Source organism: Sphaerodactylus townsendi, linkage group LG04, assembly GCF_021028975.2.
Source record: "Sphaerodactylus townsendi isolate TG3544 linkage group LG04, MPM_Stown_v2.3, whole genome shotgun sequence".
NCBI lineage: Eukaryota > Metazoa > Chordata > Lepidosauria > Squamata > Sphaerodactylidae > Sphaerodactylus > Sphaerodactylus townsendi.
The window spans coordinates 72,390,150-72,407,140 of record NC_059428.1 but is presented as its reverse complement, the minus strand read 5'-3'; the positions used below and the strand labels follow the sequence as shown (position 1 = coordinate 72,407,140).

The window sequence follows — 16,991 nt, the reverse complement described above, 5'->3', positions numbered from 1 at the left end:
ATAGTCTGGTAAAATGAGGCCTGGTGAGCTCGTGGACCTGTCCATGCAGTGAAGAAATAATGCAAAAGTTTATCATCCATTACATCTTGTGCAACTGCCCCCTAACAAAAAATGGAGTAAGTTGGGAAACACACGTTGGACTAAATGTTGATATGAAATGAGCCAAAAGTGATGCAGTCATCATAGCTAGGCTGATAAACAACTCAGAAATCTGGGTGCCAAGAACTGGATGTATTAGCCCGAAGTCACACATGTATCTGAGATTTATCTTGATGTGCTGAGTTCCTTAGGTTCCAATTCGACAATACATTAAATGTGTGTTGCACGAGAGAAACTCCAACCCAACTCAGGTTAAAATGTAACCCAGGATTCACCTTAAAAGCCGCGTGGGAGCACCTTATCTCCTAAGCACAATGCAACCGCAGGAGGAGCTTCATCATTCTCTCCCTTCTACCATTTGCCGTTTTGCTAGCATAAAAGGGCTGTGAGGACCAGGTTGTTTATCTTACTGTTGGTTCCACATAACTCCTGGACAGACACATGGAACTGTTAATAAGACAAGCAGAATACCCCCTTCCCCATGGCCCTGTCAGCTAGCAAATTACATGGGGTGAAAGGGAAGGAATCATGCTTGGGAGATGATTTGGCCTCCACGCACTGTCGGGTCACATCTCAGATGCAAGCTGGTTGACATTAACCCAAGCTGGTTGACCTTAACCCAACTCATGTTTATCCTGTTATCTAACCTAATCTTATTCCTATTACCCTGTTTCCCCTAATATAAGACATCCCCGAAAAATAAGACATAGTAGAGGTTTTGCTGAAGTGCGAAATATAAGGCATCCCCTGAAAGTAAGACATAGCAAAGTTTTTGTTTGGAAGCATGCCCGACGAACAGAACACAGAAAAATAAGACATCCCCTAAAAATAAGACATATCACATCTTTGGGAGCAAAAATTAATATAAGACACTGTCTTATATTCGGGGAAACACGGTAGTACAGATTAGAAACTTTGCAAATTCAGTTTCAGGCCCTTTTTTGAAACTTCTGGAGAAAATGAATCACCCCATCTAAAAACATAATCTGGTTGTTACAAAATAAAAATCTGGTTGTTACAAAAATAATAGTTTACATTTTGTAGCTTTGCACAAGATGTGCAATCCAAGGAAATGCCCCCAAGGATATTCATTATCCTTTTCAATATCCTATTTATATCTGCCTCCTATCTGGATTAATCTTTTATTCCAGGAGGGTAACACAAATACTGTAGTAAAAGGCAACCATAACAACTATCAGATACTCTTATGGATTGTGTTTGGTTAGCATCAGCTCTTTTATCTGTTGCACGGGAAAATTCACAGAACAGATTCTATCAGCAGTTCCCTTTTGTTGCTTTTTCATTTCATTTTTGTTCTTTATGGAAACAAAAGGCATGATTATGATATTATGAAAGTAAATTTACAAACTGGAATAATTAGGTAGAAAGAAAGTCCAAGATATTTACCAAACACAATATCTTCTATTATATGTATCTTGCACACAATAGGGTGACAAAATTGATAAATTTCTAGTAAAATAACCATGGCTTTGTCAATCTTGGGATGAACAAACAAAGGTTTTCAGAGCAACCATTATTGAAGCAAGATAATAATACCGCACATGGCTCAAAGACCAAATAAGGATTGGAAAGCACAGCTTGCCTCATTTGCATGCTTCTCCATGTAGTTGAAAGAATACTCATCAGCATCCACCACAAGAAAGACGTGGCCATGGAAACACACTTTTGCTCCGATATACAGATCCTGGGCCATGTAATACTCAGACATTTCACTTTTAAACAGCTCCTGCCCAGGCTTTGGAACACGAAGTCTTTCCAGGAATTTCCCACCAAGTATTCCTGTAACAAAACACCAAGCTGTATCTTTCAGAGAAATATATTAAACTACACCCTAAAATAGTCTGTCATCCAGACCAAGCTGCATTTACCAGTACCTATACAGAAATATCCATTCTTTTAAAAATGTCAGTTGAATATGTTTTATCTTTTATGCTAACATAATTTTGCCTTTTTTTCAGCAGTGTTCATCCCCATTTTGGAAGCTACACTGACAGCTGAGAAACCAGGCACACCTAGTCGTTCTTCAGGTAAACCCTTCGGATGGCAGCTTCTCTATCCTTCCTGTGAACTGTACTATACTGTATCATAACCATAGTTGTAACAAGGCAAATAAATGGTTATGACTGATGGACTACACACTTGTTGAAATATAACTTAAGGACTTTCCACCTTATTATAAGCACATGTCCATGCAAGGCTGTAGTCCAGATGAAACTGCTTGAGTCACATAAAAATAGTGGACATCTTATACAATCACCCATTTGAAGAAAGCTATTGCAAAAGTGATGTGTTTTTATAATGAATAGCATGCCCAGAGAGAGAGAGAGAGAGAGAGAGAGAGAGCTCCTCCAATGTCTCAAATTGAGACCCTGCCATTGGGTAGACTACAGGAAACTGATATCACTCTCACTACATTCTAGAGAAGGTTTGCCAATCGTAATGCTTTCTATTGAACAAGCAATGTGCTAACTGAAGTGTGCCTGTGATTCATTTCCTGTTTATAGCTGCATTCCCATACAAAAGCCAAAAAGTGTGGACTTGAAACATTTTATGGTTTCTTGTGTATTATTTGGTATTTGGTAATGTAAGTATAAGAAAGGATGGACTATACAGCAAAAGGCCATTTGGAGCAACAAACACATGAATGCAAAACCCAGAGTTTGGTGCAAAAATCATCTTTGTCATACAAAACTGAAAGGTGAAAAATGCATTAAGGTATCATCAGGGTCTGACTTAAGCCTGTAAAAGCATGAACATTTAGAATCAAGAATAGAAACCAGCTTCTTCCTGTTTAGTTACTGATGCATAAAAAACTGTCAATCTGCGGAGGTGACTACATTAAAATAGCAATATGATCCAAACTAGCTGCTCTCTCTCTCTGACTCTCCCCTCTCTCCCCACTAAATTTTGAAGACCAGAGACGGTTGTAAAACACATCATCATGTTTATCCTGGCATGGGGAGCACCAAGGAAAGAGTTTCCATAAGTTCCTCAGTACTTCATCACAGACTCTCTTGCATGACTGAAAGTGAAATGTAACCCTTTCACAAGTGCCCGTTCCCTAAAAAGATCTGTGCTGTATCACTATCCTAGTAGAAGGAAGATAAGAGTGGAGAGCAAAGAACATCTAGGCATCACCATCACAGTTCAGGCATTTCATAAGGCACGTGCGGAGCTACAGAAATATTTCCATGCAGTTCTGCAGGAAATGCCCATGAAATTCTGCAACTCAACTAAAAGAACATGTACTTTAGTGCAAAAATCTTGTGCTAAAATAAGTCCATTTCCTGTTTCAGGTCCTAATAGAAGATTTTTAAAAAATAGCTTATAGACAAGTCTATAAAAATCTGAGTCTTCATATTTCTCCCAGACTCATTCCCACAAACTTAAATGAGGAAAGTCCCGTCCTAATAGACAAAGATATCCTTCTCATTGGCTGATTACACACAAGGTATCTTCTGTGCAATGTGGCAAATGTCAGTCACAGCAAGATTTCTTGTATGCACCTATTTCCTCACGCCCCGCTTTCACTTTCTAGTCTTACTACAGCAAGCAAGACCACTTGCAACATGAATTTAATTTTGCTTCGCTGTCAGATTGGGGAGATTTTCCAGTGAGCACAGCTTTGCCCTGGACCTCTTTCCTCCACCCACAACCAGCCTGCCTAGCTCCATCCTTCCCACTCCTCACACTGCTGTCCATGCCTCCCCCCTCACCTTTCCTTCCATGTTCTCTAAACACTGATATCAACATATCACCAATCTATCAATATAACATAGTTGGCTTTTACAAAGAACAGCACAAGAAGGTCTGTTTTTGGCTTCAACCCACCTCCCCCATTCTGCTTCTGCCCTCCCTGATGATTGAGAGGGCTTTTAAAAACTTTTTTTGAGACAAATCTTTTTTTTTCAAACAAGCCTCTCTCATGCAGCAGCTGAAAGAGAAAGAGAGAGGGTGTGGAGGGGAAGGGAGGAGGGAATATCAGCTCTATAGTATTAGAACTACTGAGCGTTATGAGATCTGTGCCTTTAAGAGGAGCAGAGTTAAGAGAACCAGGAACAGAGGCTTGTTGGGACTAGCTGCAGGTATGACTGGGCTACCTCCTTGGATGTAAATCGAGAAATGTGAGGACACCTCACTTCAGCCCCATCGCACAGCTAAAGGTAAGTGTTCCATGAGTGTTCAATGACACCAAATTGACACCTGTCCAATTTAATAATAATAAAATACCCTTCCCTTTTTTTAGCCAACTTGCTTGCAAGTTGTCTCTTACCTGTATTTCTTTGTGGGGGCTCAAACACTGAAATGGTATCATCACTAAGAAAATAAGAAATTATGAACTTCCGTTCCTTGTCAATGGGATCAGTAGTAATAAACTGCGCAAGAAATCGCAATATATTGCTTTCGAGACCTTGTCTATGGTAGAAGCAAGAGAGGTATAAAACAGAGAGTGATTCACTGGTCTTTCTTTCATCTGGACATAAATTGCCTTTTCATTTGTAAAAAGAATACCAAGGAAGATAGCCTTGACTAAGTTTTTAATGTCAGTTTAAGCCCCAGGGAGATCATGCCATTACTTAATGAATCAATTTGCTTGTCTAAATCCATTAAATTACTGGAAGGAGGGGACTGGCAAACATATAATAGCAAAACTTTAGGGATCTATATTAATGCTAATTTAAAAAACGTGTTATATTGTTACACACAACAAAAAGTCATATAAAATGTTATAATTATATACAAAGATTCAAAAAGAAGTGGGGCTTCATAGCCAGTTCTGCTCTACATCAAATATGAAACACATTTTTGAGGATACAGGAGTGGCTTGGCAAAAGTAACACAGTACAGAATGCTGCAAATTTGGGCTTTCTCTCCATTATGCTTAACGTTTTCCCATGCAAACCATATCCATCAAGATATACAAACTCCAAAAAGTTTGATAAATCCCAGAACCTCTTGCAAATTTAAAGAACAGTACTAGGTATCATATCAGTGATTACATAAAAGATACAGGAAAAGTAAATGTGAATGCAAGGAGACTTCTTCCTACTACACATACACCTAATTATTACTGGACTTCTCATGGGTTATTTGATATTTCTGGTACTTGCGGGGGGTGGGGGTGGAGCAAACTTCTTGGGGTTCATAAAAACCTATATATTTATTCAGAAGAGAAAAAAGAACCTATATTTTGATATTGCCTGATTTGCAGGAATAAGTGTTGCAAAGTCAATTGTAAAACATACATTTACTTTATTTATTTATTATTCAAATTTAATATACCGCCCCATCCCCAAAGGGCTCTGGGCAGTGTACAAATCAATAAAACACAATCAATAAAATTCCAATTAAAACATCAGGTAACAACAACTCCAACCTTAACTCTAAAACAGATGACAACAGCAGCAGTAAACTCACCAGGGCAGTTAGACACAATAAATGTGTACTCCAAGAATAGAGTATGGGGAGCTTGAAATGTAAGGGATGGCACCCTCAACAGCTGATCTCCCCAAAAGCCTGGCGGAACAACTCTCTTGCAGGCCCTGCAGAACTGTTGTAAGTCCCACAGGGCCCAGATGGTGGGGGGAAGAGTGTTCCACCAAGTCGGGGCCAGGGCGCTAAAGGCCAGCTGTATCATGGAGGGACCCGGGACCCTGAGCAAATTGGCCTATGGCGAACGGAGAGGCCGAGCAGGGACATATGAAGACAGACAGAGATATGAAGGCCCCAGGCCGCAGAGTGCCTTAAAGGTTAAAACCAACACCTTAAAGATGATCTGGAAGTCAAGCAAGAGCCAGTGCAGCCGGCGCAGGATGGCGTGATATGGTCCTGCATCTAACTGCCCGAACTGCTTTACAATTGGCATACATGCTCAGAATTATGGAGAATAAATATCTTAAATAAATCATTTATCTTGGTACACAAAATGTAATGACAGCTCTCTTTCTCTCTTTGCCTTCCAGTTCTGGAATCAGAAAAAAAAGAAAGAAGGTTCCACCATCTACTCTGGTTTTCAGCGATACCTGTCTTTTTCCATAAATTTCTTGAAATCCTTTTGGGGTGGTTTGGGAAGCAAGCCTGTGCAGGAGCAAAGGGAATCTTCTTCAGAGCCAAATCCATTGTAAGGTGGGATCTGTTTTTCAACTTTTGGAGGTGGTGGAGCCTTGTATGGAACGGGAATAAAGTCCTCTGTAAAACACAATTTGCAATCACCGTTTTGCTCTTCAGTTCTCAAATATGTTCAGAATGTTCTACATTTCCACACAGATATGCATTTCTGTCTACAGAAATTGCTCTTTCTCTTTGGCAGAAGCGTGTTTCCCAAAAAGCAAATATTTCCTCTAAACAGGAAACCCCAATTTTGAAAACATTTTTCAAGTTTCTGTCCTCTGGGAGCAGACTGCTATTGATATTTTCCTCTGCTTTCTATCAACTTCTCTCCATGGATGGGAAAAGCTCAAATGTTTCCCTGAGCCTGGGCAGACCGCCAAGCAGTCCTTATTATCCTAGCAATTGAGTCCTGCTTTTTTCAAAACTGTATTTTCAGTCCCTCTTCTTTTCTCAAATAAATTTTAATACTTGTGAACTGATGTGAATTCTTTTCATAAATATAAAATCATCAACATAACCCCAATAAACAACTGCCAACTCACATGTGATCGCTGTCACTTCTATTTACTGATTCCTGGGTTAAGCAAAAGCATTCGTGGTTAATCCAGTTTAGCTACACTGTTCAGTTGGTTTACATCAATAAATGTTAAGGTTTTTTAAAAACTGTTTTAGGCAGAAGTCTATATATATTCAGCTTTCAAATAATCAAAGCTTAGATGGACTTGGATGGTGAATTGCAAATAATGGTGGGAATGTGTTCACTGAGAATAAAGAGCAGTAAAGTTTTCAATCAGACTCACTGCTGTTGTATCTGAATTGCAGGACTTGCGTAACAAAAAAAAACCCCGCTCAGATTAAGAGCTTTCTTACATTCCAACAGTGCCATCTAGTGCAACTGTAGAGGATGGGCTAAAGAGAATATGCAAGTTTCAGTGATATCCTCAGGAGTAAAAGCTGTCTGCTGTCAGGTTTTTGGTGTCTTTTCCAGTTGGCAACCCCAGAGTATACCAGCTTCAATCTGACTTTAGCAGCAACACAGCATGTGAATGAACACTGGATGATAGGAAAAGATTTCTCTTGCTTTTCTGTGCCAGAGTCCCACTGCCACTCCCCTTGTTTGGGAGACAGGAAGGGCCAATGTTTTCCTGTTTAGCAGTCACAAAATGTCTTCAGTTTCAGATTTCCAAGTAGAAAGAAACCTGTTAAAGGTGGTAAAGTTCAAAAAACAAAATACAGCGTCACCAACAGTTCCAAATGGACTATGTTAGTCTGAGAGAATCAAAGCACCTTGTGGCATCTTAAATATTAACAGGTTCATTGTGGCCTACAGTTTTGTGAGTCAGAACCCACTTTTTCAGAAACGTGAAATATTACAGTCAGGTGGCAGGTGTAAACAAAAAGGGGTTGCGCAGAAGGTAGAGTAATAAGGACAGAAGATAGAGTAATAAGTATATTATATTACTACAGAGCACATATGAAACCAGTCAAAAAAGTAAATGATCTTTTTAGAGACCATTCCCAACAGGTTTATGAGTATTGTACATAAACAGCTAAGACAAGGTCTTGGACTAAGCCAGTTAAAAGTAATCACATTTCAGTTCTGTAATTTCAGTGGAAGATATTTAAACTCATGCCTAACTCTCAGGTGGGAATCAATGTAGTGGAAGAACCTCAGCCTCAGCAGGATTGTGCTCATGGGCTTTCCTTGACCCCAAAAACCTTGCTATGACAATGCTGAACCTTACATGGATGTTCAGTTTGGAAGACTCCCTGTTGCAGTGTGACCCCCCTCCCAAATTAACCCAACAGAAAATACTGATAAATCTCTTAACAGTTCTTAATTGCTATTACACTTTAGTTTCCATCATCTGGTTTTCCACCAAAGCTTGAGTAAAAACCCTGTATTTATTATCTTCTCCTGCATTCAGTTTGGAGTCTCAGAATGCAGCAACCAGACTGATAACAGTATAAATAAATTGTGAAGGTGGATGTCGTATACCCACATATATCCTAACAGTTTAGATACATTATTTATCTAGATAAATATTTCCAAGATTAAGCAACCTCTCAAGCAATATTAGATCAAAAACATTCAACACTGAACAAAAATGAAAGCATTTACTGCTACAAACTTAGGAATGCTCAAAGAATATATGAGGCACAGAAATAAATTGCCAGAATGGTGGAATAACAGAAGAATTGGAGTAAAATGTCAACAGAGAGTTAGGTAGGAAGTTAAGTATCTGCTACCTAAAATATCCCAGGCTATCAGTTTACTCTAACTTCATCGTAAATATCTACAAATAAAAAAATTCTACAACATCGGTAGGGAGTCTATTCTATTGCTGTACTGATCAGAAGAGTTTTCCTAATTGTTATTTCAATATAATTGCCTTTCAATTAGAGTCATTGTGACATATTTGGCTATGTGAGAACAAGTATTTCTTTGCATCTTTGACATCTATTTATATATGTTTAAACTATACTCCTCTTCTGTTATAATATTATTTTAGGCTAAAAATTCCCAGTTCCTTTCACTTAACTCATATAATTTTGTCTTAAAGTCTCTTCTGGCTTCTTGCAGTTTTTCTTCTAACTTTTTCCAATATGTCAAAAGCACAAATGCTGATCAGCAAATCAGGGAGACTCACAGGCCAATCCCAGGGAGGCAGGGAATCCACGCCTGGATACAGCGCGTGTCCGCACCAGTGAATTTGCCCTCCCAGGGCCACTCCCCACTTACCTCTTACTGTGCAACCCCGCAGCATCCCCATGTGGAAAAGCCTCCATGGCTTTTGACCACCGAGACATTTGTTTCCCACTGGCTCCCTGGCTTAGGCGAGAGGAACTGGCGCCGAGGGAGAAGCGCTCCCCCAGACCTACCTTCCACCTTCCTCATGCGGGTGAAAAATGTGCACTGGGACAGGCTGGGGAAGGAAGAGGAGGGAGGGAAGGAAGGCACGGCCTGCCTGGCTGTGTGCAGGAGGAGGGGCCCCGAGCTGCTGCTGCTGCCGCCGCCGGCCACCGGGATCGAATTGAATTCTGCGTAATGCAGCTACCGGCCGCTTTTTTGGCAGGCTTCTTACAAGCAAAGCCGTGTTTCCCCATTAAAGTAGCAGACGAGAGGAGGGAGGGACTTCATCATAAGGAGACTCCCACGCAGGAGCATCGTTTGCTCGGCGAAGAGGCAAATAACCGGCGTAACTTTTCCTGTTCTCATCGGTCCTCCTGGGCCAGAAGCAGCAGCAGCAGCCCTCTTCAGCTACACCAGCGCCCGGAATTTGCACGCTCTCCCACCCTCCCTCCTTGTCAGCGGGGTTTTTGAAAATGTTGCTCTTTCTGTAGAGGACCTAATTTGCAGCAGGCATAGGCAGGTGGGAGAGCGGCAATTCTGGGCAGCTAACGCGAAGAGGGTAACAGCTTTGGTGACGTGGGGAACGACCAGGATCCCCGTGTCTTATGAAGAGGTGTCCCCGTGGCTTATGGTGAGTGGGGAGTGACCCCCAGTGCAGGGGCAAAAACATCAACAGGTGGATACTGGAGGTGTTCCTGGGGGGTGGAGCTGACTTTAATCAGCTTCAACTTGGGCTTTGGAGCCAGGAATACTGTGACAAGAGCTTTGGGAAGCATAACTCTGTTGAGCCCCATGGAGGCTTTCCAGGTGGCCAGGGGGTTGTTTTTGTTTTTTGTTTTTGCTGCACCCACACATCACATGAAAGCCCTCTGGAGGTGGCATGGCAGTGGAGCCATCCCCAACCATGATGCTCTTGATCTTAGGCCAGTCGTGCCTTCTCAGCCCCACCGACCTATAGGATTACTGTAAAAGTAGAAAGGAGTTGGATGGGAAGCCATATATGCCAGATTGTATGTCTTGGAAGGATAAAAATCTAATAAATAAAATCCTTCTTGAATTGTGATAGTCCACACTCAGTCTTAATGGTTCTGATCAAAGAGGCAATATTTTCTTCCAGAATTTGGACATAAGAACTCTCACAAAGATGGCATTAGCCTTCTTGATCGTGGAATAAAATGTAACCTCATTTTCAGTTTGGCACTAACCATGACTTTCAATTCTGTTTTATTATTTCTTCTGCCTAACTAATATCTCATACTGTAACTGTGATATCAGTTCTTCTTTCAAGAAAATGTCATGAAATCCAGCTTTCATTTATCAGATATATTAGCCTTTCTTCCAAAAGATATTCTGAATATTTCTCAGTTTTAAATCATCAGCAGATTTAAAAATTATTCCTTATTTACTTTTATCTTCCTCATTTAGGGAGATGTGAACATTCCTCAGCTACCACTGATCCTAAATATGTTTATTTGGAAGCAGGTCAGATTGGTTTCAAAAAGATATAGTGTTCAGCTAGAGAAGACACTGGAGAACCTTGAACAGATTTCCTGTCTTGTTAAATGTCCATTCATAGCAGCCAAGATGGAAGGAAGTTGGACTGGGATGATGACCCTTTCCTTTTATATGCTATTTTCAAGATTAAAATGGCTTCCTCCCTGCAACTGTCATTTAAATCCATAGGGAAATCCATAGGGAAATCCATAGGGAAATCCATAGGCTGTTGTTAGGTTTGCCCTAGATTGCCCTATCAAGGAAACAGCAGGCAGAAGGGTTTTAAAAAAACCCTCCAGCACTGTAGTCCTAGCCCACACCTATCATAAGAACATAAGAACATAAGAACAAGCCAGCTGGATCAGACCAAAGTCCATCTAGTCCAGCTCTCTGCTACTCGCAGTGGCCCACCAGGTGCCTTTGGGAGCTCACATGTAGGATGTGAACGCAATGGCCTTCTGCGGCTGTTGCTCCCGATCACCTGGTCTGTTAAGGCATTTGCAATCTCAGATCAAGGAGGATCAAGATTGGTAGCCATAAATCGACTTCTCCTCCATAAATCTGTCCAAGCCCCTTTTAAAGCTATCCAGGTTAGTGGCCATCACCACCTCCTGTGGCAGCATATTCCAATCACACGTTGCGTGAAGAAGTGTTTCCTTTTATTAGTCCTAATTCTTCCCCCCAGCATTTTCAATGAGTACTGGTTCTAGTATTGCTGAGAAAGAGAGAAAAATTTCTCTCTGCTTCAGCATTTTCTACCCCATGCATAATTTTATAGACGTTCAATCTTAATCCCCTCCCGGCGCTCTCCTGTTTCCCAAGCCGATGTCCCAAAGTCCTGCAGCCCTCCTCATAGGGAGCAAAGGGTGCTCCAGTCCCTCAATCATCCTTGTTGCCCTTCTCTTACTTTTTCTATCTCCTCAATATCCTTTTTGAGATGCGGCGACCAGAACTGGACACAGTACTCCAAGTGCGGTCGCACCACTGCTTTATATAAGGGCATGACAATCTTTGCAGTTTTATTCTCAATTCCTTTCCTAATTATCCCCAGCATAGTGTTTGCCTTTTTTACAGCTGCCATGCATTGAGTTGACATTCCCATGGAACTATCAACTAAGACGCCCAAATCCCTTTCCTGGTCTGTGACTGATAGCACTGACCCCTGTAGCGTGTAAAGATGCTTTTAATGGAGACTGAAAATACAATCATAGATCTCCAATATCTCATCTATATGAGCTCTCACTTTCAAGTAATTATGCTAGCCACTACAGCTTTAATCAGAAACTTGTCCTAAATTCCCTCAACAGCAAGTCAGAGCATAAATTCAGCATAGAACTGAATATTTCTTCCTATAACTGTTAAGCTGTCTTGACAGTTTCTAATTTTAAAAAAGTATCACAACAAATGACAACAGAAATGCCAGAAGTCTTACTGCAATCTGTGATAATTAGGATTTGACAACAGCGCAATCAATTTGTCTTCTGCAACTGGTGATATTCTAAAAAACTCTGACAGAAATCAACAGTTTGAAAATAGTAGTTAACTTATATCTATGCACTGAACACATCTGACATCTTTTGGTGAATGAAGAATATTTCACTTCTGAACTCAAGTCACTTCTTGTTAGATAGATAATTTCCACATGTAGTGTGTTGCCAGAGATAGAGTAAAACCAGGGACGTAGGTATAGATTTTTTATGGGGGGGGGGGGTTCGGGGGTGTGGCCACACCCCTACCCACCCCTAAGGTATGGCCACACCTCCCCAAGCCCCACCCCTGGGCTAGCGCTTATAAAAGCAGCTCTCCGAGGTCGGGGATGGCAGACTCCCCTGCGCTGCCCTCCCCTCTGGGCAGAGGCATAGAGGGAAAATGGAGCCTGGTGCAAAATCTGAGTTTTGCGGGGGGCCCCGGGCAGCCGCTGTGATGCTGGAATCCACCCCAAAACAGCATCACTTTCAATGGTGTTTAAACTAGACAGACCAAATTTTCCTTTTAAATCCATCTTAAAGGGAGAATCTGGGGTCCCTAGTTAAACAATATTGTAAGTGATGCTGTTTTGGGGTGGATTATCCCCCACCCTGAAACAGCATCACTTTCAATGTGGTGTAGTAGTTAAGAGCAGGTGCATTCTAATCTGGAGGAACCAGGTTTGATTCCCTGCTCTGCCACTTGAGCTGTGGAGGCTTATCTGGGGAATTCAGATTAGCCTGTGCAGTCCCACACACGCCAGCTGGGTGACCTTGGGCTAGTCACAGCTTTTCGGAGCTCTCTCAGCCCCACCCACCTCACAGGGTATTTGTTGTGAGGGAGCAAGGGCAAGGAGATTGTAAGCCCCTACAATCCCACAGGAGAGAAAGGAGGGATATAAATCCAAACTCTTCTTCTTCTAAACTGAGGACCTCAGATTCTCCCTTTAAATCCATGCCGAAGGGGGTGGATTTAAAAGGAGAATCTGAAAGAATTGAAATCTTGGGTGCTTACTGCTGTCCGAGGTGCAATTGTTAAGCTAGAAGCACCAAACTTTCAGGGTTATCTTTAGGAGTCTCTCTTCTTATGATACCATTCTCCAGGTTTGGTTGAAGTTTGAAGTTCCAGTGTGGGAGTCCCAAAGTTATGGACCCTCAAAGGTGTACCCCCCATCTCCCCCTTTGGGAGTCCATAGCTTTGGACCCCCTGAACCAAACCTCACCAAACCTAGGTGGTATCAATAATAGACTCTCCTGATAATACATCCCAGGTTTGGTGAAGTTTGGTTCAGGGGGTCCAAAGTTATGGACCCTAAAAGGTGTAGCCCCCATCTTCTATTAGCTCCCATTGGAAACAATGGGGGATGGGGGCACCCCCCTTGGGAGTCCATAACTTTGGACCCCCAGAACCAAACCTCACCAAACCTGGGTAGTATCATCAGGAGAGTCCCCCAAGCAATCCCTGAAAGTTTTGTGCTGCTAGCCCAAACAATGCGCCCCCTGCAGGCCAAAAACCAAAAAAGCACTAAAATGTTTTTAAAAGCCACAAACGGAGGGGCGGAGCTTCGGACATGAATGGGGGGGTTTCAAACCCGAGAACCCCCCCCCGACCTACGTCCATGAGTAAAACCATATACATATCCATCTTACATAAAAATATACACATTATAACAATAGGTTTCTATCCAGACAAGAGGTCCAGCAAGCTGCAAACCCCTCATGAAGTCAGGCAAGCTGCAGCTCACTTACCTGGAGAGATGGTAAGAACAGCAGCAATACAGAACAAATTTTACAAGAAAGGATTAAATCACATTAAATCACATTAAATGTGAAACAATGGGGTCTGACTAAATTAGCTGAAAAACGATGACCACCAGTTTATGTGAGCAGGAAATTTTATCATTTAACTATCTTGCCACTCTTCATAAGTACTTTTGTGAAATTCACTGAAGCAGCCCATGGGGAGGCCTGGTCAAGACATCATATCTTACTGATTGTTACTAAACTACATTGTTTCTACAGCATTTTAGCTAAAATCTTGTGAATAGCTAAAATCTCATAAATGCATCCAGTACAATTAAAATTGGCAATTAAGATTAATACATGAAAGTATCGGTATTGTTACTTACTGACTCCATATTTTGTCCTATAATATTCTTTGGTAAATTCATCACAGTCACAGAGAACTATCCTTCGTCCCCAAACATTGATTACTGACCCTATTCTCAGGTCACAATCTTTATAAAATTCTTGATGCACAGCTCCTGTCTAGTGATAGGAAATATATACAAAAAAAACCCTACATGAATCTCACATTAAGATGAACCTTTCAGAAGTTGCAACTTAAAACAGAAAGAGATGACGTTTGACAAATTGCCTTATATCCCACCCAAACCTCTACCCAACAGAAGCTGCCTTCTAAGCTACCCAGCAAGGCAACAACAAAAATACTGAATTTGGCACACCTTTTGGCAAAGGTCTCATGTGCTTTGTTAAATAAAGTTATTCATTTAGTTATCACTGCCACAAATGTAGCTAAATTCTACAGAATATACTTGTTTAAACTTGCTTACCTTACAATTGTCCAGAATGAAGCGGCCTTTATTTCCTACTAAGCCGCCAAATACATTAAGGACTGTCCGACTTGTGATTGTACCAGGTTGGTACAATCCAACTGGAGCATACTGGTGAGAAAATATGTAGGCTATGAATAACTGCATTTATCAGTGCAATGCAACAGAATTAATCTAGCTACACATAAACTGAAGTATACAAAATCAGGTTGTGCACTCATCCATCATTTATTATGGTCATATTTGATTTTATCAGTTTGGCAAAGACATCTATCTAATAGTGGGATGATAATTTCTAACTGAACCATCTATAAAAATAACACCTCAAGAGCATAGGTTCAGTTGATTTTACCTCACTTAATGGGCATTAGCATAACCTCTTGGAGTAAGGGATTTTCTTAAATTTTCCCTCAAGTACTGTGGACAGGAGAGCTGAACGCTAGCCAGGGTGAACACTCTTCTGGTACTGTTGGTCTCTAATAAGGCCCGATAGACAGCTGGAGAGACAATATATTTAACATTTGATGTATAATTAAAATCTGGTAAGCTGGAAACATCAGGTTGATGCCCTATATCTTCTATCCTCTGGTAAATAAGTTGGTTTGCTTGATCAATTCTACTTGTTAAGAGGGCCTGAGAGGAGAAGCCAAGGAGGACAGCCCTCAGCCAACTTGACTGAAAGTTGTCTTGAAATATCAAGAGAAAGGGGTCTTCAGGATTTAGATTCCCTTTTAACCAACAGTTCAAGTTGGAAGTGAATAATTTCAGATTTTAAAAATCGAGCTACAGAGAGGAGCTCAACAGGGCTGCCCTCTCTGCTATTTTATCAATAGAACCACAAGCAGAAGCCATACACTGTAATGTAGACATTACTGGCATAAAAATCAATATAGACTGCACCACAAAACCAGTCTATTTGTGGATAATATAATCCTTTATATATATCCCATTTTATATATGGACGTTCAGGACTCAAAAAGTGGCACAACTGGCCACAGACCCAGGGTGGAAGCTGACTAACACCCCAGCCAGGCCCCCACCCTGCCAGCATTCTATTAAGATGTCAGCACAACTCTGTGGTGGGCCAGACACCACTGAGGGAGGGCAATCACTGGTGCTTCTGCCTCCTCAGCCAGTGGGAATGCCCCTTTTTGATGGCAGAGGGGGCAACACACCGGCATGGCCCTCTGCCAGTTCCACAGCCCAAACACCACCACCAATCCAGATTGTGCTATTAAAGTAGTAAATAACTCATCTTAATGAATTTTTAAAACAGATGGCTACCTTTTCTAGAATATGTGAAGGAGGCTTAACGAAGTAAACAGTGCCCATCAAACTACTGTATGATTTACATTTATTAAGATCATTTAAGTTAAGTCAACAAATGACTAAGTCAACAAACACTAATTTATAATAGACCAAGTACTGGAACATATCCTGATTATATTAGTATGTTTAATCTACTGTTGTTTAATTTTTATTTTCTTGTTATTATAAGATTAAGAACTTAAAATAATTATATATAAAAAAGTATTCAACTAAAAAGTCCATACAGTTTTTAATGAAGATACTGGTGTGGACTTTGGCAAATATTAGTGAGATAAGTAGGATTAGGGAAGTGTAAAGAGGATTTGGCAATTGTTAGGCTATCCTTGTATATGAAAAAAACAGATTGCTGCCCACCAGAGTCGTAGTGAGGAGGAACTGTGCCTGGGGCACATGTGCACCCTGCGCCCCTGCCGGCCCCCCACCATGTCATGCCTCACCCCCAGTACACCCCTGCCACGCCTTCGCCATGCCCCTGCACTGGTGCGTGCCCAGTGCATTGCGCACCCACCCCACCCCCTTGGCACTTTGCCACTGTTGCCCACAGAAGTTGTGATGGGGAATGGGGAGCCAGACAACCTCTTAGACTTGAAAGACTCGAACCATTTAAGGCTTAATAAGAACAGGGAGCAGCAGTGGCGTAGGAGGTTAAGAGCTCGTGTATCTAATCTGGAGGAACCGGGTTTGATTCTCCGCTCTGCCGGCTGAGCTGTGGAGGCTTATCTGGGGAATTCAGATTAGCCTGTACACTCCCACACATGCCAGCTGGGTGACCTTGGGCTAGTCACAGCTTCTCGGAGCTCTCTCAGCCCCACCCACCTCACAGGGTGTTTGTTGTGAGGGGGGAAGGGCAAGGAGATTGTAAGCCCCTTTGAGTCTCCTGCAGGAGAGAAAGGGGGGATATAAATCCAAACTCTTCTTCTTCTTCTTAATGGGTACCATCTCACACTTAGATAAAACTTCACTAATGTACGGCTTTGGGTACTCGCATGTCCTTCTGAAAGAATGAGAGATATACTTAAGGATCAATAACTTTCCAGATTGTAT

General features: G+C 41.5%; 1 protein-coding gene across 1 annotated transcript in view; it reads right to left on the bottom strand.

Annotated features, from left to right (window-relative positions):
* Positions 1–16,991, bottom strand: part of EFHC2 (EF-hand domain containing 2) — a 52,101-nt gene that overhangs the window by 15,634 nt on the left and 19,476 nt on the right. Inside the window, exons 6-10 of the mRNA XM_048494353.1 lie at positions 14,619–14,729; positions 14,175–14,313; positions 6,144–6,309; positions 4,394–4,536; positions 1,703–1,899 (exon numbers count right to left, since the gene is read on the bottom strand). Coding sequence (XP_048350310.1) covers positions 1,703–1,899; positions 4,394–4,536; positions 6,144–6,309; positions 14,175–14,313; positions 14,619–14,729 — 756 coding nt within the window. The remainder of the gene's footprint in view (positions 1–1,702; positions 1,900–4,393; positions 4,537–6,143; positions 6,310–14,174; positions 14,314–14,618; positions 14,730–16,991) is intronic.